This window comes from Anopheles nili, chromosome 2 (genome assembly GCF_943737925.1).
Source record: "Anopheles nili chromosome 2, idAnoNiliSN_F5_01, whole genome shotgun sequence".
In the NCBI taxonomy this organism is placed as follows: Eukaryota; Metazoa; Arthropoda; class Insecta; order Diptera; family Culicidae; genus Anopheles; species Anopheles nili.
This window is the reverse complement of record NC_071291.1, coordinates 67,261,000-67,287,747: the sequence shown is the minus strand read 5'-3', so window position 1 is coordinate 67,287,747 and position 26,748 is coordinate 67,261,000. Positions and strand designations below refer to the sequence as shown.

The window sequence follows — 26,748 nt, the reverse complement described above, 5'->3', positions numbered from 1 at the left end:
ACCAAACGCACACGGGCACAAATTCAGGGGGTGGTTGGGAGGAAAAACAGAGAGAAAGAGAGAGAGAGAGAGAGAGAAATAGAGAGACAGAGAGAGAGGACACCGGCACACACTATAAAATGAAATCGATTGCACACGAACACACACCAGAACGCACTTCTCACCTCGAGAGCGCAGAAATAAATATCGCGACGACAACGACGACGATGACGATGGGTGCACGTTGCGGGAAACATGTGACTAGCGGTCCGGGAAAAAGACCGTGTGGTGGGTCATATGAATTGTCCCCCGAAAGAATGTCCCTTCCCATCTCTCTGTGCGCCACTTGCGCCTCTACCTTTCCACGGGCACTGCGCCCAGCGAACATGGAGTGACGCGCATTGAAATGCAACACGTACGGCTTACCGTCACTGCGCGGAAAACCTGATAGAGAGAGAGAGAGAGAGAGAAAAAGAGATGGCGGCAAAGGTGTCTCGGTTGAGAATAGAGGAAAATGTCAAAAGGGAAAATGTAGAATAAACGAAAAACCCCCCACTGCTAGGTTCCATGTTGTGAAGGGAAACGGAACCTTAAATACATCAAAATCGAAATGCAGAAGGCTCGAATACGTTCACACCTTGAGATGCGTTCATCAATCTACAATCAAATCGGGTGCTTTATGAAACCCAGTGGAAACTCATGTGCCGCAAAGCGCACACGCAAGCGAGCAAAACGTCCCGATCGCGTTCGCTTATATGCTGGTCAACCGAGAGATATGCTTTAATAAAAAAAAACTACGTTGCGGTTTTTTACAGAAAATTGCCAACAAAACACATCAAACAACGTAACCGCACCCCGGTCGGCGAAGGGAACAAAGAAGAGCATCTAAAATATACACAAACGAACTCGTCTCACGCAATCAAAACCAATCTCATGTACGTCAAGATGAACACGACTATTGAAATAAACAGAGCAGAAAAACTCACAAACAAACCAAAAAGGATATAACAGTGATAGAGAGCCGGAGCAAAACTAATGAAAAAAAAAACGTATGCAACAAAATAGAATTAACAGTAAAAACCAAATAATAACACATACAAGAAAGAAAGGAACACTATTGAAAAGAAAACAGAAACACAGAAAGAAAGTAAATGAAAAAAAAAACAATGGAAAACACGAGAAAAACGGAAACTGCAAAAAAAACATCGGCTAACGCAAAACCACTCGCTCGCTATCGAAAACCAAAAACAAAAACACAGAAGTAAATGACCACCTATTCGCGCCTCCTCTGTGTCGTTCACGTTGCCTGGGGATGCCCCAAAATGCCGGCGGTCAACACAACCCGGCCAGCACGCTGGAAGGCTCTCGCTCAACCTGCCACGCGAGGGCTGCAAGCAAAACACGAGTAGAAGGGGTAGAGTAGAGTAATAGTGATAGGCTGTATACATGAGAACAGGAAGTAGAACGCGCCGCGCTGCGTGAAGAGAGATTTTGCACGATAATTGCGTTTCTCGACGATGGGCACACAGATCCTCCGCGTAAGGGAGCCGGAGGGAGACACGACATTTACGCACAATATAGCGACCGCCGGTTGGGATGGGCGTGCTAAAAATAATCACCGGCCAACAGCGCGGTCCCATTTCCATCGGAGTTGAAGGAACTGTTAAAGTTCACGAGTCACCCGTCGGTAAGCCGCGGCACGACATGCATCACTCGCAGTTCCCTGGGTGTCGGGAGCGGGAACCATTTCTAAATAAAAACCGCAATCAATCTTTCCCGAAGCGTCCCGAAGCCAGTAAGTCTAGCAACCCATCGCGGGATCGCTTAAGGAAGGAATCTCCACCCGTGTGACACATGCGCCAGTGACAGGGGGCTTAATTAACGGGCCGAGACTAGCTCCACCAGCAGGGCTCGTTTGATCAACCGGGCGCGCTCGTACGCACCAATTTTTGCTCGGAAAACTCCTCCCCGGGACCAGCGGGCGGTAAGTTTTCCCTCGATCTCGCATCACGCTTCCTTTTTTTCCTTTTCTTCTTTATGTCGCAAGAACCACCCCCGGGGGCCGGGAGAAGAAGTGAAAGAAAACTATGGAAAACTACGACCGGCTATTTATAGGACGCGGGCCCCGGAGCGTACACGCCCAGCTCGTGCAAGATCGCGACGAAGATCGCGATCAACGCGACACGGCGCGCGCGTGTACGGCGTGTCGTGATGTAATGCACACGAAACTGCACGCGTATGCACGAAAGCGGCCAACTTGTGGACGATAATTTAATTCCGTTTGACAGAAAAAAAAACCCGAGAGAAAGTGTAGGGCGAAATTTATGGTCCCACTCGAGTGAAGTACTGGGCGCCTCCATCGACTCCACCGCACTCGCCGGTGAACGACAACGTGCGGTGAAAATCTTAATACAAATCACATGATGGCGTCAAATCGCAATACTATTTTTGTGCCCAGCAAATAGGAAGCAGAGTTTTCATTCACCCTGCTTAACAGTTGTTATTATTTATTAGACAAAACATTTCGAAACAGGGTCTCCTTCGCGCTGTGCTCCTAATGATGGAGTGTCATTTTTTTTAAAGAGGTCAACCAATGCTTGTGGCTCCATTTTCAGCCCACGAGCTTTGCCCTTAATACAACGAAAAAAGAAACACCTTGCTGAAGATGCCATTTGGCGGACAAATTTTGGCTACACACAAACAGTGGAGAAAGAGAAGGACTGAGCACGGGAACGATAACAACGGGGAAGTGAATAGGGAACGGAGGGTGGTAGAGGAGCAGAGAGATAGAGAGAGAAAGAGAGAGAGAGAAAAGAGAGAAAGAGAAGGAAAAACAAATCGCACTGCTAGCAAAGCAACTTACCCGTACTGTCCCGGTATCACCGGATATCCCGCCGTCCGCAAGCCCGTCGTGGCGAAGGGAAATCCTGCAAAGGGAATGCACACAGACACAAAAAAAAACAAATAAATAAATAAAGCAAAATTGGAACCGACGAATGCGAATCGGGCAAGCGAAAACCGGATGGCTTTGAGACCCAAGGCCGGGAATCAATCGTGCTTAAGCACCCCGGTCGCTGCCAGTGTCTAGCGAAATAAAGTATACAACCGCACAAATCCATTCGCAAATCAACCCGTTTTACGGGTGGAGTGCTTTTTGGGGGCTGCTAGCGAAGCGAAAACAACGACCAATCGGTGCAACATTCCGTGGGCTTGGAAGTTCTCATTAAAATTGCATCGGGCCATCGAGGAGCAACAGCTCCGCTGCACGTGGATTGCCTAATGAATTCGGCGCCCGGAATCGGAATCAATACCACAAAGCAACCCGCCTAAAAAGGCTTATCCGACGCGGTGAACGCGCGCGCCAGCGCCATTTTACACGTCATGTTTACGCAGCAACAGTCGAGTGCACAACAATACACACGACGGGAAAGGTGTGGGTGACGTGGGTGTAGCAGACAAAGAGTGGATGGAAAAACAACGAATGCAACCGAGCAAATAAGCGACGGAACTTCACCGTCACCAACACCACTACGACCGACAACCACCCAAAGGGGGGGGATGGTCTGACCTCGGCACAAAGCACCGAAACCCCCCTGGCGGGTGGGTGGAAAAATTGATTTACTTTAATGATTTGTTTACTCGCCCACCCACCGGCGTGCGCTCCTTTTGCTTGGCAGCGACTTCTGTCAACGCTTGTTCGCTTTGCTCGCCCGCGACAGCCGATTTCCCGTCCGAAAGCGGCGAAACTCCACTTGACAGCTGACGCCCGTTGGGCCCCCGCGGTTGGGGCACGGTGGGGGGGGGGGTTGCGGGAACACGTCAGCCCGGAAAATCGGACATCGTTTTCAACGGCGGTGAGCGAATAGTTCTCGCACTCGCACGGGATTGGGCGTTGTTTCGGTGTTGTTAAACTCTCCCTTCGCTAGCTGAAGGCGAAGATTGACACCTTCGCTCGAGTTGTTGGCGCTTTTCATCGCGCCCATCGAAGGGTAATAATGTTTTCCCGCGAAAACTTGCTTTCAGCTCGTGCTTCTCTAAGGTGAAGGCGCATAAATTACCGCATTCGCGGCGCTAAAAAAAACCCTAAACAGCAAAAGTTTTGCTACGGCCTCGTTCGTCTAGACCGTGATTTTTTTTCTTTTCGTCCTGCCTTCGGATCCTGCCACGAATCATTTCCCTAAAAGCCCTCCTCCCTGGTTGCTGCATTCCCGGCTGCGGTGGCACATTAATGCCGCATCTGAAGGCCAAACCCACAGCCAAATGCAGCCGCGTGCGTTTCGCAATTCATTTTCCTAATGGCACACGAGCCGCTCACCTTGAGACGCGTTGCCGCGCGGTTTGGCGCCGAGTATCGCGAGATTAACGTTCGCCTTCCGGCCGTCGATGATCGGGTTCGGTTCCTTGCAGGCGCGCTCCGCACTCAACCTGTCGCCCATAATCACCTGCGGAAGAGATGGCGAACCGTGATGGCGTAAGGACGATTAGCGAACAGTTCGCCCAGTCAGGCGTGTGTGTGTGTGTGTACTTACGAATCCATAACCGCGGCTCTTGTTCGTCGTGCGGTCGGTAATCACAACCGCTTCCTCGATGTCACCGTACACGCTGAAGTGCTCCCGCAGGCTCTTGTCGGTGGTGTGATACGGCAGACCGCCCACGAACAGCTTCGTCCAGGTCGTGTCCTTCTGTGCGCTCTGTGAGGACGTCGTCGTGCCCGTGCCACCGCCCGACTGCACCAGCGCCAGTGCGGCATCGGCCGCATCCGGGGACACCTGCATCAGCATTTTGTAATCCAGCTTTTCCGCTCTGTCAGCACCTGCTGTGCGCTGCTGCTGTATCCTTGCAACTGTGGCTCACGCACCCACCCGGTTGGGATTGGTTGGTTGGGTCGAAATTCACCCAAAAAGTTGCTCCTTTTGGAGGCGAATCTGTGCGAGGGAAAAATGAACAGAGAGAGAGAGAGAGAGCAAACAAAATTTTAATTAATAAACAAAGCGATGCGACACGATGGAAACGATTAAGAAATATTACGCCACATCCCACGGCTACGAAAGGGAGTCGTTTAGCGTCCACCCTCCGGGATTTCTCATTGTGCGACACTGCAAATGACTTTATCTTTAAAAATTCACATTCCAACCCTCGCACAAACGCACGTCCCGGGAAATTCGGTACCATCCCCTGCGAGCCGACAACAAACGGCACGAATTAGAAGGGTTCGGCCGCCGGATCATAAATTATAAACAGCTCTGTAGCGCTTCCCAACACAGGACGATGCACAAACAAGGCAGGAAACTTTTCCACCAGCCTGCCAGGAAAGGAAAAGCCTGCCCACGCGGGAGACACGGTGTTGCATTGGCAGACAGGAAAATGATGGCCACAACATAACTGCCTCAAGGGGTCTGGGGGGTTTGTTTTGCCCACCCGTGGAGGGTTTTTTTTTGTTGTTGTTGTTGTTCGTCCTTTTACTTCTTCGCCACTCGGCCCGTCATGCGCTACTTGAAAACGCTCGTAAGACGTCCGCCGCTTGAATGGGTAAAATGTCAACGTATGGCTATGGGTTTTTTTTCCTTCTTTTTCACCTCTCCCCAACTGCAACTGCAGCGCCACTGGAAGGGCTTCCGAAATGCGCACCGACGACTCAGGGGCGCGTGCCACCCTAATATTTGTACCTTTTCTGTATTTGCTCCAAGAGCAGGGAGAACCCACTGGTGTATGCTTCTTATTTTTTTTGGGTTTTCCGTGAGACGCTACCATTGCCGTCGCCCCACAGCGGAAGGTGGTTGGCTTTATGAATTCGATACTTCCGCCCGGCGTAATCACGATGAACACCACTGGGAAACGGTGTGGTGTTAATGTCCCTTTCCCTGAAGGGCTGTGTTCCACTGGGAAACATTTTTCACCGGTTTTCACTTCGGGTTGTTAGGTGTTTCTTTTCTTTTTTCACGTGAGTAACGTGATAGCTCGGAGTTGTTCAGTTCATTTTTGAGCACTCCCGTTAGCCGCTGGCTAACGTCCTGTCAGACAACGGACACTGCAGCGCCATGTCAAGTGAAAACGAGCGATCCACAAACCCTGGAACGGTTCGATGTCGAAACGATCCAGAATCGATACGAGCACAATCACTGGAGAACGGCCAACGTTGAGGGAGGGGGGAGCCCTCGATCGTCGCTTCCACGCGGTTTGATCGGTCCTCCTCTCCCTCCCCCTCCCACCCCTCACAAGCCCGTTTGCTAAATTAACTCTTCACGCTTGAGAACGCTCTGCCACAATTCCAGCGTATCTGGGGTGCTGGCTTTTTTTTTCTTCTTCTCTCCACCAAAAGCGTGCCCATTGCTCAATGTGTGCGACAAAGCGATCGGTTGGCCGCGCGTCCCTTCCTTCCAACCCACTTCCGGTGCCCCGGTTCCCCAGTCTTCGCACCCGTAACCTTCCACTTCCGTTCTCGAGCTGCACGAGCCCCGTTTCGCGCTCTCGATGTCGAAAACTATCCGAAAGTTTGGTCAACCGTGCGACAGAGGAACACAATGGCTATCCTGCAATTGAATGGGCACTCGCATTCACACACACACACACACATCCCCCGGGGGGAACAAAATTCAAGGTAGCCAGGGCCGTTGTGCTTTCCTTCGTTTTTCGCGTTGTCAAATATTACATTATACCTGGCCGAACCCCGTACGTTGGAACAGCACTGGAACCCCTTTTCCGATCCGCAGTAGCAAAAGGGGAGTTCATAAATTTTATTGTCATGCGCCAGGGTAAGTTTTAAAACCAAGCACCCCTACCGGTGGCAGTCGATAAAACACAATTACCCCCGCTTGAAGGCGTGCGTTCGCGTTTTCAATCACATTTCGAGCCGATCGGTGTTCGATTCCGTACCGTCTGGTTGTCGCCCCGGGGCTGGAAGGAACCCGTTGGTCTGGAACGCATTTGTGTGTTAATGATATGGAGGCCTCAGTCAGGCAGGGAGCGCCTTCATAAATTACACCCCTCTTGCGCCGGTGGGAGTGAAAAACAATCGTTTTGAACTTTCGCCCCGCAAGGATGGCTTCACGCTTGATTGCGCACAGCACACCTTGTGGGCTTCTGTCGCTCGCGTTCTAATAACTATTTTAAAACTACACCAACATCCTTCCCGCATGGGGGTTTCGTTTCACCGCTTCCAGACCGATTCCAGACCCCTGACGCTGTACCCCGTCAACATTGTCATCGCCCTGGCATCCTTGTCCATTACTCGCGCGCGGAGTTTCACTCTCGCCATGCCACATTCTGCCGTTGACAGTTGCGGCGCGTTATGATGGAATGGAGGATGAAAAAAGGGAAGCCCTGAGGACGTGCACAAAAAAAAGACACGAGGACGAGGCCGATTTTTTCCATTTAAATTGTCCGCCTGAAACCCTCGGCCTAACTAAGAGAGGGCTAAATCGAGAGCAGCCCACGGGAATCGCGTCCTGGCCGTGCGCCTGAAAGATAGGCAACGCCAGCGGCAGGTTCGCGGCCTGGTGGTGGTTTACAATTTCCAAACACGTTCATCACATTGATTGCACTTTTTCCACGTCCAGTCCAGGGACATTAGAGCGAGAGCGTGCGTCCCCTTGCTAGTTCGCGATTTTCACCAGCCGTCTATGAAACCATACACCAGGGAGAAGGAAAAATAGCGTTTCCTACTCCTGGCCAGCCTACTGCTGGGGAAGGTCCTTTTTTAGACTCCCATGGAGAGTTAGTAGGCTTTTTTCCCTTGACTCTTTCTCTCTCTCTCACTCGCATTGGTCCTATCGGTTCCCTACTGACAGTCCGCTACTCTTATCACTGACAACTGAACGACATTTGCGCGCGGCCGGTTCCAGAACCGGGTTGCATACTAAACGTGGCCAAGGGACGATTTCCCAGCGCACACGTTCCACGCCAGCAATGGCAGGAGGTTTGATTTCGATCGCAGGAAACCGAGACACCCGCGAAAGCGAAACGTACCCGCTCCCGACGTGCCTTAATTGTTGTATTTCATCACAACGGTTAAGCGATCCGTGCGAAGGGACGTCTCTGCATAACCTTCAAAACGCAATCAAATGCCAGCGTTCTATGGGTGGGAGGGACGTGTTTCTTCCCCGGCATTATGAGGGAATAATTTTTAATGACACTCGTTAGTGTTGGCGCGTTTGGGAACGGGACAAAGCCAGCGACGAAAAGTGCAGCCTTCGGTAAAAAAATGGGCAGTGTGATGGCGGCGTCATCGCGCTGGCTATAATCCGACGATGACGATTCTTCCGGTACGGACGACGCGGTGCGAAGGATCGAAAGCGGTGGCCAAACCTCGAAAAATCAGCCAGCGAATTAATGTAGCGAAAAGTCGAAGATAACGCGAATAAAAGCGGCCCGAAAGCGACCCCTCGTGAAGCGAACACGCCGGAATTAGCCCGTGAAAGGAACAACGCGACACTGGAAAGGAGCAAAAGCCCTGCCAACACCAACACGCGGTGTTCTAACACCTATTTAGCGACCCGACGAGACGACATCTTTCAGGACGCCCCAAATGCCAGTACGTCCACATAACATCGAACAATTCAATTATCCTTCGACAAAACCACCCCCAGGCCGGGCGAATAATCGAGCAGGAGGAATTCTCTTCGCAAATTCGAGGAGAACCGTTCCCGGGTAATATGCTCCACTGATTTATGGATTTTAATTCTCTCTGCGAACAACGAACCCACTTATGCCGCATCCCCGGTGCACATACGCCGCACAGGAAACCGTACGTCAGTGGCATTCGATTGGGCCGTCCTCTTTCGATCCCAAGCGCCGTAAATCTTGGCGTTGGGTTGTCGAAAAGCCAACATCGCTGGGAACAAAAGCGACGACGGGTATTGGGATGGATTTGCTGCGAGACAACCAGAACCCGTGCCTTTTGGTGACCTTAGGATGCGCAAGAAGGCTCCCAGACCACGAGCGGATCAACTGCTTCTCGAAGGACTCGAAGGACACCAGGACGAGTGCAATAATCGTAAACTACATTTGCTTCCGTGGCATCGGGAAGACGACACACGGATTCACCGTCATGGTGCGATTGCTATGCAAACCGGGTGTCAAATGGAGCGACCGTCGGTAGCAGAAGGAAACTGAAGCGACAGTAAGGACGAAAACACAGGAGCACAAGGATCACCATGCTACAACATGACGTGAGTGACGATTGCATCTGGCGCTGCATCGGTTCGGTTTCTCCTGAACTCCAGCATACCTTTTTCGCTTTCTTTCATCTCTGAAGCTCGAAAAAAAAACATCCTTATCGACCGCTCCCGGAGGCACATCGTAAGATTACCTGGGCTGAGACAAAATAAATAGATCGTAAAAATGTGTTCCAAATGGGGACGAACGGCAGCGAAAATCCTTTTTTCTGATTGTTTGCCTCTTTTTACATATCGTCGTATCTCTGAACTCTCTGACCCGTGGATAAGGAAACCCCATCACCAGGGTGCGTAAGGCATCCGGGGCAACACACATACACAAAAAAGGGTTCCACTTCATTCGATCCACGCCACACGTATGGCCCCGGCGTGGCGCGTACGCATGTAATTAATTCGCCGTATCCCGATAATGTTTGCGTCATTTACAGCCCTTGCCACGGCGGCGGGCAAAGCCGCCGAATGAATGAGAACTCATTCAAGTGTTTCCGGGGGTCTGTCGTTTTTGTATTGTGCGTTTTCCACACCCCGTTTTAAAAGGCTCTCCTGGTGGTTTCCCGCGTGAAGTGGCTACAACACGGTGTGCCGGGTGAAGAGCAAAAACCGATCCCCGAAACGGAGCGGAAATCGGAAGCGGCCCCCGTAAACTGGTCACCATCGAAAGGTCATCGGATGTAATTTATCAACTTCACCAGCAGATACCGACCGATGCGCGGAACACTCGCTAAAGGGAGGATGATAAAGGCCAGAAGTAAGGGCTGAAAGTAACCCCTCCCGTGAGGCTTCGTTTCTCCAACACCGATGCACAAACCGGTCGTTTACAGGCCAGCAGCGATGGACACCCTAATTAGATGCAGCCATGTGTGCGTGTTTGTGTGGGGGTGTGCCGGAGCGACCATGACCGTAAAGCAGGGGGGGGGGACGTGAAACCAGAGCCCAGGATGGGAAAGGAAGGATAATTCACGTTGGCTATTTAGACATCAACCTGCCAGTCTGCCAAACCAAGACGCCCCAGAACCGGTCCAAGGTTCTCTGAATCCTTCGGCTTCGGCGGTAAGGGAAGCGCTTTCCTGTTCTAAAACTCGCCCACTAGCTCCCGCCCCCTCCCCCCCCCCCCCGCCGGGGTAGTCCTTTCAAGGCCCCACTCGACATTTCCGCCCACGCCGAAACGGTTTATCAACCAAGCCAAGTGTTAGCCATTGGACAACCTCGAACACCGGCTCGAAACAGGGAAGCCGTACAAACGCTCCCTCTTTTGACGCGTCGATTCCCGTCTGTTCGTGTGGCCAAACCGGTGGGAATCAAATCCACCCCGGAGGCCGGTAGTCGGAGGTCCTTTTTTCCCTTCCACAACGCAAGGAAAAGGGTACCACCCATGGGAGGTGGGGGAGGATGGCTTTGATGTCACGTGGATTCGTCACAGCACCATCAAATTTCTTGCCGCCAAGCACTCGGGCAAACATTTTTGGCTCGTTCGTTTCAAATTATTCACATAATTGAAGCACAAAGAAAGTAAGCAACTCGCGAGGGAGAAAGAGAAAGAGAGTGAGCACGGAAGGTGCAACCGGAACGGGGAAAGCTCCTGCCACCCTCTAATAGCTTCTGCTCGGCTCATCCTTACGCGGGTGTTTCGTCCAAAACCAGAAGCGAACGAACAGTGTTACGAGTTTATGCCAAGAACATTACGCGTCTCGACCATTACTGGTAACGGGTCTGAAAACCGAACCTGAAAGCCGTTTCCCTTACAGCCAGCTCCTGCGTGGGCGTGGGGGGGGGGGGGGGCGAAATTATGTCCGAATGTTTTCCCTCCGGGTACCAGCTTCTGGTTTGTGTTTTGGTGTTAGTGCACAAGCCAGCCTTCCCAGGTCCTGAACCATCGGTGCACTTTTATGCAACCCGTGTCCGGTAGCCCACCCGGGGAGAGTTTCCCCACGGACAACATGGTGGAAATCGAAACGACCCTCGCATGGAGGATGGGGAAAACAGACTCAGCTCACAATTGTCATCGCGTTTGTGCTGGCACCAACACACACACACACATCGCATGGGGTGGAAACTTTACGAGCAACCCCCGGCACGCTGCTTACGAGTCCCCTTCTCGAGAACAGGGCTCTTTCGCAGGGACGTTGGAAAACTCACCCTATCCGTGGCTCGGGGTTGCCAACAAGTACGCGATGAAGGGGTGAATTTTAATTCCTAGCACAGCACCGTAAAGGGTGGGAGCGCGCACAAGGACCGACGATAAACGATCGGAATCACTCGCAGCATAATTCGGTCCGCGTGGAAGCGCGACCGAGCCTTCTTGCGCCCATTTGCGAGGATGGTTTCGATTTCCATTTGTTTCAATTACTTCTTCGCGCGGGTCTGCACGCGGAGGTGTGCACGGTTCCGTTTTGGTATTTTGATATTTTTAAAATTCCGTGTTTCCATCCCCCTCCAAGCGAGGTGTAATTTGTTCACGTACGATGACTGGGTGGAAAATTCCAGGACCCAGTAAACGCAAGCCAGTAAGACCAGTTTGCCAGGACATCGGACTGGAATGCGAGACCAGAACCAGAACGGCGAAGGCACCCACTTCCGGCAATTGAGAACTAATTCATAACACAGCTCGTGTTCGTCCTCTTCGGTTCGGTGAAAGGGAAGCTCTTTGCTGGGCTGGGGAGCTTTTATCACACCTACCGACACGTTTCCAACGCGGCCAGACCGGATAGGGCAATAGTGGGGGGGAGGCTTTTCTCAGCTAATGGAATGTGTAATCTTTGCATTCCATTTGCGCGGCGTGTGCAGCAGCTCCTTCTGCTGGACGGACTCTCGGACGGACGTATGGAGGCTGGTTTTTTTTTCTCACTTGTTCCTGTTGTTCTCCACACCACAAATCATTTCACCCAACACGCGGGAATCGAGCGGCGAGAAAGCGAGACGCCATTCCATGCGCACCGGAGACCGGAATGTCTCCACGTTCACGGGAACAGCAAGGCTCGGCGTGGTTGTGTCTGCACGGCGTCCATAAATCAAATCAATTTCAGCAGGTTCCGTCCCGTGGGTGGGGAGGGTGGAGCGAAATTTCCCAGCATTTCCCCCCCCCCCCCCCAATCCAGGGAGAGGTGAAATGTCCGTGCCGTGTGGTTGTCGCGCGCGCACGGTCACCACCATTGGAACACGCAACCGCGATACTAATGGGACGGCTAATAGCTCGAACCGTGGATGGGTGGGACACATAAACCCCTCACTCGCACACTCACAGAGACACCCGAAGGACCAACAAAAAAAAAAGAACTACTTTCCGTTGACCAGAGGGAGCGCTACATCACACGATGCAACGATTTATCATCATGCGATGCTGCCGTTTAAAGGACGAAGCGTGAGAGTTGGAGTCCTGGACGTCCCGTCACTCGGTACATTTGGCCACCGTCAATGCTACACGACTCGCACACACGCATGATCCGTTGGCCCGTCCGGTGCATTGTCCTTTTTCCGGCAAGCTAGCTCGACTTTTGTAACTGCGGGGAAAAGATGCCACGTATCCTTGCGGCCGCAAGTCAAACGCAGCAGTGAGGTCAAGTCAGGCGTAATTTATGAACCATTGTGAAGGCGAAACGATTGGCGTTTGGAAGGCAAGGCCACTGGCATGGTCCACTCCACTGGCCACAATTCGGGTGTGTGGAACACGACTAATCTCGGCATTCTGCTGGTGTGCAGCGGCTGAAGCGAAACTTTACTACCGAGCTGCACTACTGAGCACCCCCACTCGGTGGATTGGACGTCCTTTTGGGCTCTGCAAGTGACAGTTGGCTCCACCGTGCAACGAATGGCCAGTCTCGTGAGAGACGTTTATCGGAATGGAATTAATTATTTTTTTACAGACCATCAAATGAACAACCTCTTGAAGCGTTTCGCTTTCGAAGCGCTTTTGTTTTTCGCCTTCCTGGGAAATATCCCGTGCCATTTATGCTCGCAAGCGCAAAGTGTCACTCGAGCGGGCAGGACACGGACAGGAAAAAGAAAAAAAAAGGTGCAAGAATTTCCCGAATCTCAGCTTTTCCAACAGCCAAGCGAGAAAAGCGAAATTGCGTCCCACCTTATTGTGGTAAGTGATTCCGCTAAATCACTTCGTTCCGTTCGATGGCGCGCAGAGGCGCAATCGACAGTAAAATCGACCCCATCGGGAGCCGGCCAGATCGCTCGTCCTGCCAATGGGCGGCCCCGTCGAGTAAATGTCCATTAATCACGGCCCTGTAGCGGCGGATGGCAGGAGTAGACGAAACACATCGTTAGCCGATGGTGATGTGCTCGATTCTGCCGTTTAATGCCAGAATACTGATGTAGCTGTTTCTTTTTTATTCTTCACTTGCCACCAGAGGAAGACAATGCCCACACAGGAGCCACATCATTAGGGCAGATATTAGCTGCATCTATTTGTGTTTTGTGGGGATCTTGCTTTAAGGGTTTGGGAGCATTGATGTATTTTCTCACACATTGTGGAAGCGGCTACTAAATAAAACCTCACACCCAGATAACTGTCTTTATCCGTTACTTGGCAGCGATAGATACTAACACATTCTAAATGTGCCCAAATGACGAGAAGAAATCTTCATTAGAACACAATTTTCCTCCGCTAAGCCACAATTAATGCGCATGCAAATGCTAATCTGATGAAAAAAAAAGCACCATTAATTTTGACAGCTGCTGGCATACTGTCATCGAGGTAGTATTTCGGTAGTATTTTACATCACGAACGCAGCTGCCACAACAACACACAGTAGCTTGACAGTTTATACGACACTGTAACTGCGCGTCTATTTTGCACGAGTTGAAAATTAATCAGTTAAACTAGGTGAAACGCAAATGGCTACGGCGCATCTCGCCGCAACACAAAGAACACCACAGAAGTACATGTCATTGCCCAACGCAGAGATGTTCCGTCGATATGGGAAGAGAAATTGTTTATCTTTCAAAAGCCCTCCCCAACTGCTATTCCCCCTTCACCCACGGGTAAACATGACGCAGTAACTATTGCGAAGTAAAGGACGAAAGATGCCGCCGGGCGCGTGCCACGACGTCATCAAATCCGCCAATGTCCTGTATTACGTCGTCAATTTTGCTTCGAGATAAACCTCGCACACAGTTCCGAGTGATTCCCCCAATTCTCGTGGTGCACGGTCTGCTTCAATCATGTCACTCAATTGATGGCAATTGTACGGTTTTGGGGTAATTTATGTAGATCCTGCATCATTTTGAGATTGAACTCGTTCTTGAGACGTGAAAACCAACGAGGGAACCAAGAACGAACAAAGTATTCAATACGCAATGTCCTCGAGTGCTCGATGGGGGTGACATGAGTTGTCGCTTGTCCGAGGGCGCTGGCAATTTCTTCCTGCGTGCACGCACACTCTCGAGCACCGCGGCGGCATATGCAGTTTTTCCCCAGAAAAAATATAATTATAACGTATCATACCGTAATACGAGCATGCATGCATGCATGACATTATGTTCGATAAAATCCGCCGACAGCAGGGAAAATCGTTTTTCCCTCCACCGCAGCAAGGGGTCCGAATGCAACTTTTATGAGGCAACAACTGGCAGCCTGTCGCTGTTGCACTCGCGCGCCAGTTGTTGCAGCTGCAGCTTTCATTGATGGCGCGCTACCGTCGGCACAGCGGCGCGCAGGGATGGTTTTTGTTAGTGGTAGTGGTGGTGGTGGGACACAAATCCTTGCCAATGGATAAGGATACTTTACGACACGAACACACCAACCAATTCCATGGGCCATGATTTTACGGCTCGCCACACGTTCGCTCGTGTTGAATCCTTTCCCGAGCGTGTTCTTTTCTCTCTCTCTCTCTCTCTCTCTCTCCAACGGTGTGCGTTTCTAACTCCTGGACGCCTGAAGCCAGGGGTTTAACGCGGCGTCGTATGTTTTGGATAATAGCACAACATACCTCGGAGCGGTGCGTACGTGGAAAACGTGGAAAGAACGCACGAAAAAAAAAAAAGGCACCCCTAGTATCAACAATCGAATGGCGCAAGTTACGAAGGATATTACGAGCCGAAAATGTACAACACTAGAGACGGCAGAAGCAGAGGAATAAAAAAAACCCCTCCAAACATCAAAACCGTAATAAACATCTACGCGAAAGGATAATTGTGCCTTGTTTATGTGTGTTCGTGTCAGAACGGGGAGACGGCGTCATGCTTTTTTTCATTTTTTTTGTTCTTATTCACTCCCTTTCTCTACGCGACCGAGATCCTTGCCGTCAGCGGCGATTTGTGTTGGGTCCTTTTTTGTTTTTCCCTCCGTTCGTCCTTTTAGAACGCCGCGTGCGCGTACAAACACACAGTCACACACATCCTTGCACACCTTCACCCAAGGTTATGGCGCGTGGTTTGGTTTCACGAGCATACACACATATACAGAGCCAAGCGTCGATGCATCCTTAGAACTAGGGATGGAGGAGATGGTCAAAACAGAACAGGGAAAACAGAACCAACACATCCAACACGGCTCGGACCGAAAGAAGGGAACATGGAAAAGACAAAGAGGCCTCCCTCTCCGGTTCTTCTCTCGCCGACCCTTTTTTCCGTCCCCCACAAACACACTCAATTCCCTTTGTGTGGGGAAACGATTTCAGGAATTACACATGCATCGGAAACGGACGCACGCAGAAGAGGGAGGTCCTTCGCAGCCGGGTTTTTCGCTGTCCTTTTTCTTCTGCTTCAAACTAGACGCCTCCCGAGCAAGGGGTTTTGGAGCCAGCTTTCCAAAAGGTATTACGCATGGTGGTAGTGAAGAAAAGAAAAGAAAAAAGAGACAACGCCACCGCACACCGTGCTCTCCTCCTCGCAGACGGTTGAAAACGGTTGAACAAAAGGTAGGTCGTCAGGCGGCTGGTTGTGACTTGGCCGTTTAAAAGGATCTCCTTCGAGGCGATCCTTTTAAATGCCCCTCAGGTCGGGTCGCAACACACGGAACCGGTACCATCTGGTGCCGCCTGAGAAGGGTGCCACCAAGGGCCTTCAAAAGGACCCCTAGTCCTTCCGTGACGCAAGGACCCAGGAGTTTGGGAATTCCCCACCACTCACCACACACAGTCAGACAATTCGCGTGGGTCACAGACGGTTCGACGGCTACGGAAGATTTAAAAGGTTGCAAAGGGATATGCCAGCGAGATCGTTGCGGTGCGAATTGGGTCATTTACCTTCGAACCCGGGCGAACAGCTGCTGCCGGGGTGTTCGAATGCACCCGTGTGTGTGTGTGTGTGTGTGTAAGCGTCACCTTTCCTTGACAAGAGGGGGCGACACAAAACGCACGAAAAAGGAAACCGAAACCATGGAAAGGAACGGTGAGAAATGAAGACAAAAAGAAAACGTCCAACCCCAGGGAAACCGCACACGTTCTGTCGATTAATCAGCTGCAGATCGGCTTACAGAGCAGCCCGCACTCTTGAACGGGCTGGTGAACCCGGACCTGGTGGTTTATTTGTAGAACAAAAGGGTGTCCCCTCCCCCCCACCCCTTGGAATGCACCCCCCAGCAAGGGTAGCAAGGAATCGAGCATAATCGAGCCCGGACCGGGTGCCGGCTTCCGGAACGAGCAAACGTCCTTCTGGGGCCGATCACACGTCGTTGTGGTGGGGGTATTTTTATGATCCCCAACCATTGTGTGGCCGGTGGTAACGAGAGCAACAAAAAAAAACCACCCTCTCGCTTACACCTCGTCCAGGCAAAAAAAAGGACGAACGGACGGAAGGGGTCTTTATCGGGAGCCTTTGTGCACTCCATTAATTCGATTTGATTCGTGCGAATGAACGGCCCCGCGTGCTAGGTCGAGCTGCAATACACACACACACTCGCTCGGTCTCGTTCTCTCCTACCCATGCTCTCCAAACCGGAAAAGGCCGTAAAGGTGGGGAGGTTGTCCTTCATTTTCCCATTGTGCACCGTTAGTATGTTCCCAATCAGGCGCAAAGGGTCCTGTTGGGCCCACCCCCCGGATGACGGAGGGAAAATCTCACAAACAATAAAAAAAACCCGGGCTTGGGGTGTGATTCCGCACCCCCACCACTGGCCTTTTCGCAGGACATTTCCACCCCCTTTCCAGTGCCCGGATAGGGTCGGCGGCCGTGCGTTATCAAATATTAACCTCAACGCGGCCTTTCAACGCTCGAAACACATCATTATGACGTGCCGTGGCTCAGCGCACCCGGAAAAAGTCCCCCTAACACCTTTCGCTTTCTCTTTCGCTCTCACTTACATGGGTGCACGCGCGCGCGCGAGCGCATTTCCCGATCAACATTTATCAACCTTCACACACGATTGCATGCACACGCACGTATTAGAGGTTCGCGTTTTGGGGTGCAGTTCTATCGTGTGCGACCAGCAGCCGGCGTCACACGGGAAAGGACATTTCTCCCCAAAAAGGTGGAGTGCACAACAACAACAACAAAAAACAGGGCAAGCGGTAAAACACCGGAACCGGAAGGACCGAAGCGTCCTGCTTGCCTGCTAGCTGCTCGTTACAGTAGAGCGCACACACACACATCGAGTGCGGGGTTGTCGGTATGGTTTATCAATTTATGATGCACCCGACTCCCGGGCCGCGTGAAATTTAAAACCACTCTTCCTGCCACCGAGCGATGGTGGTTGGTTGCTGCCGTATCGTGCCGATCGGAAATCGTCTACGGGCAATTCAATAGAGTGTTCTTCTTCGGTGGCAGCTTGATTCGATACACTTCTCGGTTGTTTTGCCGGAAAAGGGAAGCGCTAGCACGCCGCGTAAGGATACAAACCTGGGGGGAAAACCCTCAGCTCCGGCTGCGGTTATATCCCGCACGTGAGAATACCCCGAGCGGGGAAAATGAACCTCCCAGAAAAAAAAGGAAAAGAAAAGAGGCAGGTATCTCTTTAAACCATCATAACAGCCAGCGCGACAGATGCGAAATTGGCTGCCAAGGTGGAGGATATTTATGGGTTTTTGTGAGGGAGTGGAATAAAAAATGAACACTCAGATGCACTTCGGCATACAAATGCCTAATTAAGGTGCCGCCGCTGAAGAGCGTTTCTCGCCACGGTTCCGCAGGATTCCTGGTCGTCCTGAATGGCACATTTCCGTCGGAAAAACGGCAACTCGGAGTTTATCTTGCGATTATCGGTGATGGCGCGGCCCCTTTTTTCCCTTTCCGAGAGGGGCGCTTGAGTTAATTTGATAATAATTCAACCAGCGCTAAACTTTTCCCCGTGAAAAACATGGTTGCATAAAAACCGCACCCCCACGCGAGGCTAAATCTTAAACTTGAGACGGTGGGTTTGTATTAATTTTACATTTTCCGACGCCCGGAAGGACCGAACTAGCTGTTACCATCGCGCAGCAAAACATCTTCCGCTTTCGGATGGCGCGGTTTCGAATAAATCTGGTGCCCTGTTTTCGACCACTCGCGGTTTCCACAAACCCTCCCACGCTAGGGCAATGGCGGCACCACCTTCGGAGACTATTTTTACACAAAGAAAACCCACCGAACGTTCGCGTGATGGGATGCGAGAGACAAACGGAGAGAGTGAGAGAGAGAGAGAGAGAATGAGGCTCCCAGGGAGAGAGTCACACGGACTGCAGCAGCAAAAACCGCATGCCGGGGAACACGTGTTGCCTGCCGCCCATTTTCCCAACCCAACGTCTCCTCCCACCACCCTACCACCCACCCACCACCCACACCACGGTGACGACCGAATGACCGAATGGCTGGCTGCCGCGCACTCGCACCGAGCGTCCAAGCAAGAAGGATGTAAGAAGAACAATCGTTAGGAAATCTTTAACGAGAAAATTATTCGCAGCTTTCGCGTTTATTTCCACCGCCCAAAAATTTCCTTCCACGCGGGGTGGAACGGTCTCCGTACGTACGAGGCCAACACACGCCCGGGCGACTTCGAAAAAGAAACAAAAAAACCGACGAAAACTTCAGCGACGGAACAAAGGCGGTATCATAAAACGCAGAGAAATCCAAACCAGACCGGTTCGCTTGCCTGCAAAAACTGCCCCCCCGAGGAACTAAGGGTAGCGAGGAAGTGGGTTGAGCGGCATTTCCACGGCGTTTTTCCACTCCCTAAGCCCTGAAGCGCACCCACACACGGCCAGCATCCATTGCATTCATCAGAAGGGCCGGCTTTGCAGCGAACACTGCACTGTAAGCCCTCCAGGGCACGTCCCCTTTTTTTTCTGTCCGTTAATAATTTCCTTTCAAATCCTGCCACGATAGCTCGCGGAAAATTCATCCACCCCCACAGGCCGGTGCGCGACGTGGTGAAAAATATCGGCAGACGTAAACATTTCTCTGCTGACCCTTTTTTATTGTTCCGTGCACTCGGCTGAAGGAAGCGCCCACTCGAGCCAGGCGATGGTGCGATTCCGTTGGCAAAAAAACGGGACCCCGAAACGGGACGAATGAATCACATGCCACCCAATCCTACCCCCATTCGTGAGGGGGGGGGGGGGAGTGCAAGAGCCGGGGTTTTGGTTCTTTTGTAATTTGCGGCTGCACCCTCCCGTGTGCCGGCCGCGCCACCTCTGCTGCTAGGAAAACCTTGCCTCGAATTATTCAATTTCCTCTTGACAATATGTTGAATGAGCAGTTCTTCTGTTTTGAAGCACCATCATCATCAGCCGCAGCAGGGCATGTAAGAAAGTCACAGCTTCCGGGGTGTGCGGGTGCAAAAGGTGCAGTACATCCCTTCACAAATCTGCCTCTCCTCCATGGAAGGGGGGAAGAACGCTAACCTCAACTAGAGGCCCTTGCGAGGAATCGAGAAAGGGAAAGAACCGAAGGAACCAATCGATATTTTGCCATGCGCGCCTTTGGTTGCATATTTTCCATCGCACCATGTGCGCCAGGAAGTTGCACAGTTCAGCGAATATCCCGCAAGAAGAGCACTTTCTCTTTCTCTCTTTGTTCTGTCCTCCCACATCTCTCTCTCTCGCTCTCTTTCTCTCTTATATTCAAAAGGACCCACGTGAAAGTGGAACCTGCGCTTCCCGCACAAAAGGATGCGCCCTTGAGCCGCCGCGGGGAAAAAAGGATGTGCGCTATTGACGCCGAGGGCCACATCGGCCCTGACGCGCTCACAGCACAAGTGTTTCATGGCATCCTTGGACGTCCCGTTTCACATTGTTGCGAAGTGCTGAATTGGAACATGCTGGATGGGATACTTCCGGCAGATAACAGGAGCGTCTCGCGAACGGATCGACGACTCTCCATGAATTGATCACACCAACATATCGGCCAGCCTTTCATGTTAAAGAATAGCTTTTGCGAACGAATGAAAAGCTACAATAGTCAAACTCTCCCCAAGAACAAGTAACGCTACCCACCGCAAACACATAACCTCAAAATCGAACCCGGTTGCTCGACGCGTGTTAATCAAATCAAATCTTAATTGGCTCCCTCAGCTTTGAGACCCTTTTGCTGAGAGCCAGCTTGCCTTTGAGTCGACGAATTATGGATTGACAATCAGCAGCTCAACTCTCTCCCGAATAAAAACTCCTACCCACGTCAAATCGGGCAGTAAAAGGGCTCGTTTGTAGCCGGTTAGGGTGGCTTAAGCTTACCCCATTCGTGCACTCTCACGGGGAACCATTAACGGGCGCGACACAGCCCCCCGTTCAGGTGACCCCCCCCCCCCCCCGGGCAACACCTTCCTCCCCCGGTGGGGGGTGGCAACAAACAGTCGGGCGCGTTTTCGCGGCACCTTCCGATGGAAAGGTGAACGCGAAAGGCCAGTAATTACCATCGGACTGGCCAAACCGAAATGTATGTGCATACAGAGCAGGCACGCGGTCGCGGAGAACGAAACCGACCCAAAAACCGCATAAACGCGCCCCGTCGGTGGCTCCGAAAATAAATAGAAGAAATGGAAATGGAATAGAAAAAATATAAAAAAACCAACCCCCAACCATACAAGCGGGCGCTCGGAAGCCGATCGGATGCCATTGCGGCCACGCGTGCCTCACAAATAATAGCTCACTCCCCCTCGGGGTCCGGAACACTGAGCGGTGAGAAATGGTTACCGGCCCCGTGGTTGATTTGTGAAGATTTTCCGACATTTCTTCGATTCATCGGCTCAGCTCCGCCGTGAGCCGGTGGTGGGAATCGTATTTTTCCTCGTTTTCTTTATCAACTATCAGCCGGCAATAAAACACTGTTTACTCACCCCGACAAGCACCCCCAACGATCGGAAGCTTTCTTTCGGGGGGTTGTTTTTTCGGATCGCGCACACGCACAACCACCGCTAATTACGCGCCCTCCACGGCAGCACCGAAAAATCCCGCAATAATTATCGAACACACTGGCGCGCGAGCGCGGAAATGGCCACGGACTGATCGTGAGGAAAAACGGGAACTTCCCGCATGTGGCACTGGGCGAACCGGGCTGCAACAGGGGCGTAAGAAGCAACAGGCAAGCGGTTGGAGTAGCTGAGGCTGAAGATCGTGGTGTGTGCACCATGCGGTTCGATCGTAAAATTACAACACGCCTCGGAACGCTGCGTTCGCCGCTCGTCTTCGAAACATGCGGAAGAAATCGGCGTTTTTGCGGTCAGGGCTGTCAAAGCACGGTTTATCGTCCCATAGAAGTTGCAGCCTGACTGGGAAACGGGGTGTAATTTAAACGAAATCTCTAGTTCTGTAGGCAATAATATCACCATATCAGCTGCTAGTAGCAGGTCTCAGATTTGTTCGTACACAAAGCCGCCGAGCATTGATTGTGTTATCGAACATTGTACCTTGTTGAAATAAAAAAATAAAACCTGGGACTGCATTCAACTGGGCCTTATCAACTGTTTCATGCACTCTATATCAGCTCGTTTACAGGTGATCTTGAACGATTTCTGATAAGCCCGTACCGAAGGTACTAATTGATAATGTTGGATTAGTCATTTCGTTTTGATTATCAACTTCGAGACGACAAATATATGAGTATTGTTCGAGCATGTACATCACGATAGCTGGTCAAATATGTATAAATAGTCTGCTTAGATATTTTTAAAAATAGATTCATATGTAAGAACCTTTAGAAAAGTATTATTTCACAATCATGAAGCTTCTGGGTTCTGGGTTTCTCAAAACGAAAACAAATTTCGTTTCGCCAACACTGCCCTTTAGTCAGAATTGCACCAAACCAGAACACATGTGTGTGCCGGGCCGTACCGTTTTTGCCGTTCCCTCCTGCCAGCACCATTGGCACAAGCGTTAAGCGGGGTGTTGGTTCGCTTAGAAGCAAGCATTAGGGGTTTTTCGCTGCAAGCGCAGTGGTGCTGCACTCCGTTACTAAACGCCGTGGCGTTCCGCTCCGATCGGAAGCCGTTCGGAATGGCGTTCCACATGTAGTGCAGAGAAGCAAAACAAAAAAAATCGTCCAGAGGATGCAGCACCGATCGAAACAATGCCACAACACACACACACGATGCACCCGCGCGTCGTGTCACAGCCGAGCCCATCTCATCATCCCGGGGTGTGTTTGCGCTCGTCACGGGACCCGTGGAAATGGCTACCGTTCCGGGGGGTTTCAAGGGAGCATAATGCAGCGGTGGTGTGTTGTTTCGAGCGCTCAAAACAAATGAACCACATACAATGCAAGGGGAGTTGGTGCAATTGGTTGGAAAGCGAGGGAAGTCCCCCATCCCGATCGGAAACGCTTCCGAATGGGTGAATTCAGTTGTCTTCTCCACCCTCTCACGCTGAACCCCGAGCAGGCATGCTAGCGAGGTGTTGTTGCTGTTGTTGTGGCTCTCTCTGCCCGAGCAAACGTCTGCCATTGCACATCCGCTGCAGCAGCATCGCGGAAGCTAACGCGTGCACGAGTGCAACGCGTGCGTTTGTGTTCGTGAGCGAATGCAAGCGAAAGAGATGGATCAAGGGGTGGAGAGAAAATAAAAACACACACCCTAGAGGCACGTTTCCAATCCCGGCGGGAGGGTGATTTCGAGCGAGAAAAAAAGCTAAGCGAAGAAAATAAAAAGCGATCTACGCAACAATAGCGATCACGCTGGCGCGAGCGTACGATCGAATGGTTTTACGATAGACGTAATCGCCATCCCGGCGCACGTACACATGCGTCGAATTGTCAAACATAACGCACCCCCTACAGGCACGCAGCAAAATTCCCTCCTCGAAGATCCTTCGAGTCGAGACCAATCCAATCGAGCAAATTGTTCAAGCATGCGGCATGCCTCCGAAAAACTCAACTGCAAAGCCTTACGCGAGCTCCTCACGCATACATCCTTCGAGGAATGGAATGCATACCGCAAGAGGCAGCAAACGCAAACGCACATTCTCGTGTTTTAAGCTCGGCGTGCACACGAGTAAGAAAACGTTGTTAAACAACAGCGAAAAAAACCAAAAAAAACGGTACGTTATGACGTTCACGCACAGTCGAACGAATGGCAGCAGTTGGGAAAGAAGGCACCCGAACAGCGTTTGATCCCTCTGGTGATCGACCCGGTCACGCGGGGTGCTGCGAAAACAGATGTTAGCTGGATGTGGTTTGCCTCTCCCGGATCAATCGCCTGTTCCGCTATGGTCTGGCGTTTCGTCCTGCACGACATATGACGGGCAGACGGCACAAGGAGCGCACAAAAACAGGACCATGACCCCCTTGGATCGGCGCGATCGAGGTTGTGTTCGTGTGGGTATGTGTGTCTGGTGCTCGATCACCTCCGTTTGCTAAAGGGCAACCGCTACCACATCATGTCCTTCGAGAGGATGCACACAGCCGGCAGGATTCACGGTAAAATGCAGGAAAAGAACGCCGGAATCGTAACGCACTGACTGCACAAGGAGCCCAATAAAAGGCCACACACGGCTGGGCTGCGGGTTCGGGAGTTTGTTTCATTTTTCCTTTTTCTCGCTGCTGGTCTTGTTTCGGTGGACTATTTTTAATTTTCCACCACTTCCACATCGCGGTACACATTAGACAGCGCGCCGTGGGGGCAAACACAGCAACAGGCCTCGCAGGACCCTGGCAGAGAGCCATCATGGGAACTAGTGCGCGACCGCAGGCATTAGCAGGCATTAGCATAATAACCGTAAGCCGAGACCCGTTGCGACCTCCGGGTGGGGTGATGCGAAAACTCGTGGAAAAAAAACCCTCCGAAACCTCGAGTGGGGATCGAAACACGAAGACCCCACCGAATGTGGCTCCGAGTGAGCTACAGAGCCCTCCTGGAGGGGTCTTTATGTGTTTTGGGTGTGATATTCTGGCGAAAGGCAGATAATGTTTGGAGCCACATTTCTCTCACATCGCGCGCGGTATATCACCGACACAAACAAGCGAGTTAAATTCCTTCATCCTTTAGGCTGGGAGTTTCTTCTTCATCTGCAGGCTGACGCTTTCGCTTTCTACGATCGCTAGGGCGAGAAAGAAACAAACTCACGCACACCCGAGAGCCGAGAGAGGGCTGAGCCCATCAAATAAAAGCGATTTCAAACTGCAATAAAATCGCAACAAAGTACCCTAGCCCACGAGAGGCTGCATCGAGCGTGTGGCGTGCGGATTTAAAGCGAAACGGAAAAAAAGAAAGCAGCACCGCGAGTAAGAAGAAATGAACCAAAAAAAAACATTTACAACAGCATCCCAGCTGTCCCGTGAGCGAGCCCAGAAGTAACAGATTAAACTGCGCCAAGAAACAACACGAACGCACCCGCGCGCGCGAGAGAACAAGGCACGGCGGGAGGCTTGAAGGTCCTAAACGGGGCGCAGGAAGGAAGAAGAAAACAAAGAGACCGTCCCTAGCAACGGCGGCAAGTACACACTTGGAGGATGAATTAATGATCAGCCGTGCAGTGCGCCACCGGGACCCTTACGCGGTGAGCTGGATAACAGATGGGAGCAGGCGTTGGAAGGAAGCTCGGAAACAAGAAAAAAAAAAGAAACAAATTTAGTCCTTCGAACCGGACGCAAGTACGCAACCAACAGCTATTCAAATTATGCGTAAATTAATGAAAAATATTTCTCCCTGCGCTTGGTCCCTAGGGGGGGCCCACGGTTCGGCGATTGAATGCCGCCGTCTCTGTGTGTGTGCTTTTGAATTGTGTGGTGTTGGAAGAACGAGGAAAAACACATCCTGCCGTTGCCGTCGGTAGTCTGGCCAATCGCTTCTGTTGCTAGGACATGGTTTCGAAATCGGATTGCAGCATGCGATACGCAATAGGAATGCGTCCCGGAGATAGAAGAAGTCTCTGTGTGGAAGTGAGAAAGAGACAGGTAAGAGAAAACCTGCGTATGTGTGCAAGAGAACGAAAGCCCATGCGTTATCCTGTGCAACATGAGAAAAACAAGGGGTGACTCCGTACGGCAGGATTCCTCCTACGGGGGTCAATATCCTTCCCGCTCACCTCGTCGCATCCCGTGACCCTCACGCACACCATCCGGCAGCATCCGGGGGCGCAGCCATTACGATTCGTGCCGCTCGTGATTAGTTTTCGGCGGCGGGAAAACTCGGGATAATGCCGCACGGGATCGGACGGATCGGAGCGCGCGAAAGGAGACGCCCTTCTGACAAATTTTGCAAAATCCCGAACCCGCCGCAGGAGTAGTGTGCTTTTTACACAAACCCACCAGCACCTAGGGCACGTACGCACACATCCACACACACGCAGTCCGGCGCAGGATCAGAGGGCATTGTTTGACGGTCCCCTTCGGAAAGGACGCCGTTTTTCGGGCGGGAGAGCGCGCAGTCGAATTCTTTTCCTTCTTTTCCATCCATCCATTCGTTCGGGGCTTTTTAAATGGCAGACAAAGGACGCGAGAGCACACACGTCTGTACGTGCCACAGATTCGCTTGGTGGGCTTCGATTTTGTGCTTTCCTTGTTGTTTCACTTTATTCGCCCAGTAAAAGGACGAAAATGAATGAATCCAGCTGGCATGATTTGTGGGGGAGAAGGTGAAGAAAAAAAGTTCGTGAACAGCCAATTCGAATTCAAGAGCAGCAAATCCACCGAATTTCATGCGCCAGAGCTCCAAGTGGACGCCAAATAAGGCACCATTAACCTTCAAGCTTCCGTGACATTGGCAATTGCAGGGCACACTTTGGCACCTTTCCCATCGTGGAGGAGTCGTTTTGGCAACTCTTGAAACCATGTAACTGCATCAGCTTAGCAACAAAGACAAAGCAAGCGTTGGCAAGTAAAAAAGCGACTGGCGAACTGTCACTACAGGATTGCTCGTTTCGATGTGAATTTTCTCTCTTATCCTTTTTTTTTTCTACATTTCCATAATCAATCTCTTCGCCAAATACCAGGCACGTACCGCAACACTTCGGTGAATTGGGCCACAAAAAAAACATCTTAATTACACTTAATCAACGCTCCATCGTTCTGTGCCTTTCCCAAGGTGGGATTCATTTTAAAAATCGTCCGACAAAACAGAATCTCAGGCATCAACAAACATACGCGTAACTCACGCACTTTCCTGGGCGGGATTGGTACCACCGAGCAAACGGGGCGTGCATAATGAGATAGATTAATGATTGTTAAACCTATTTGTTTTTTTTTCTTCGCGCTCTCTCTCTCTCTCTCTCTCCATCTTCTTTCCTTGCGTACAACATTCGTTCGACCT

General features: G+C 51.4%; 1 protein-coding gene across 1 annotated transcript in view; it reads right to left on the bottom strand.

The window, feature by feature from the left end:
* The window catches only part of LOC128721709 (RNA-binding protein 24-B-like), a 41,555-nt gene that overhangs the window by 10,013 nt on the left and 4,794 nt on the right, over positions 1-26,748 (bottom strand). Inside the window, exons 2-4 of the mRNA XM_053815489.1 lie at positions 4,509-4,904; positions 4,295-4,421; positions 2,843-2,906 (exon numbers count right to left, since the gene is read on the bottom strand). Coding sequence (XP_053671464.1) covers positions 2,843-2,906; positions 4,295-4,421; positions 4,509-4,760 — 443 coding nt within the window. The 5' untranslated portion in view covers positions 4,761-4,904. The remainder of the gene's footprint in view (positions 1-2,842; positions 2,907-4,294; positions 4,422-4,508; positions 4,905-26,748) is intronic.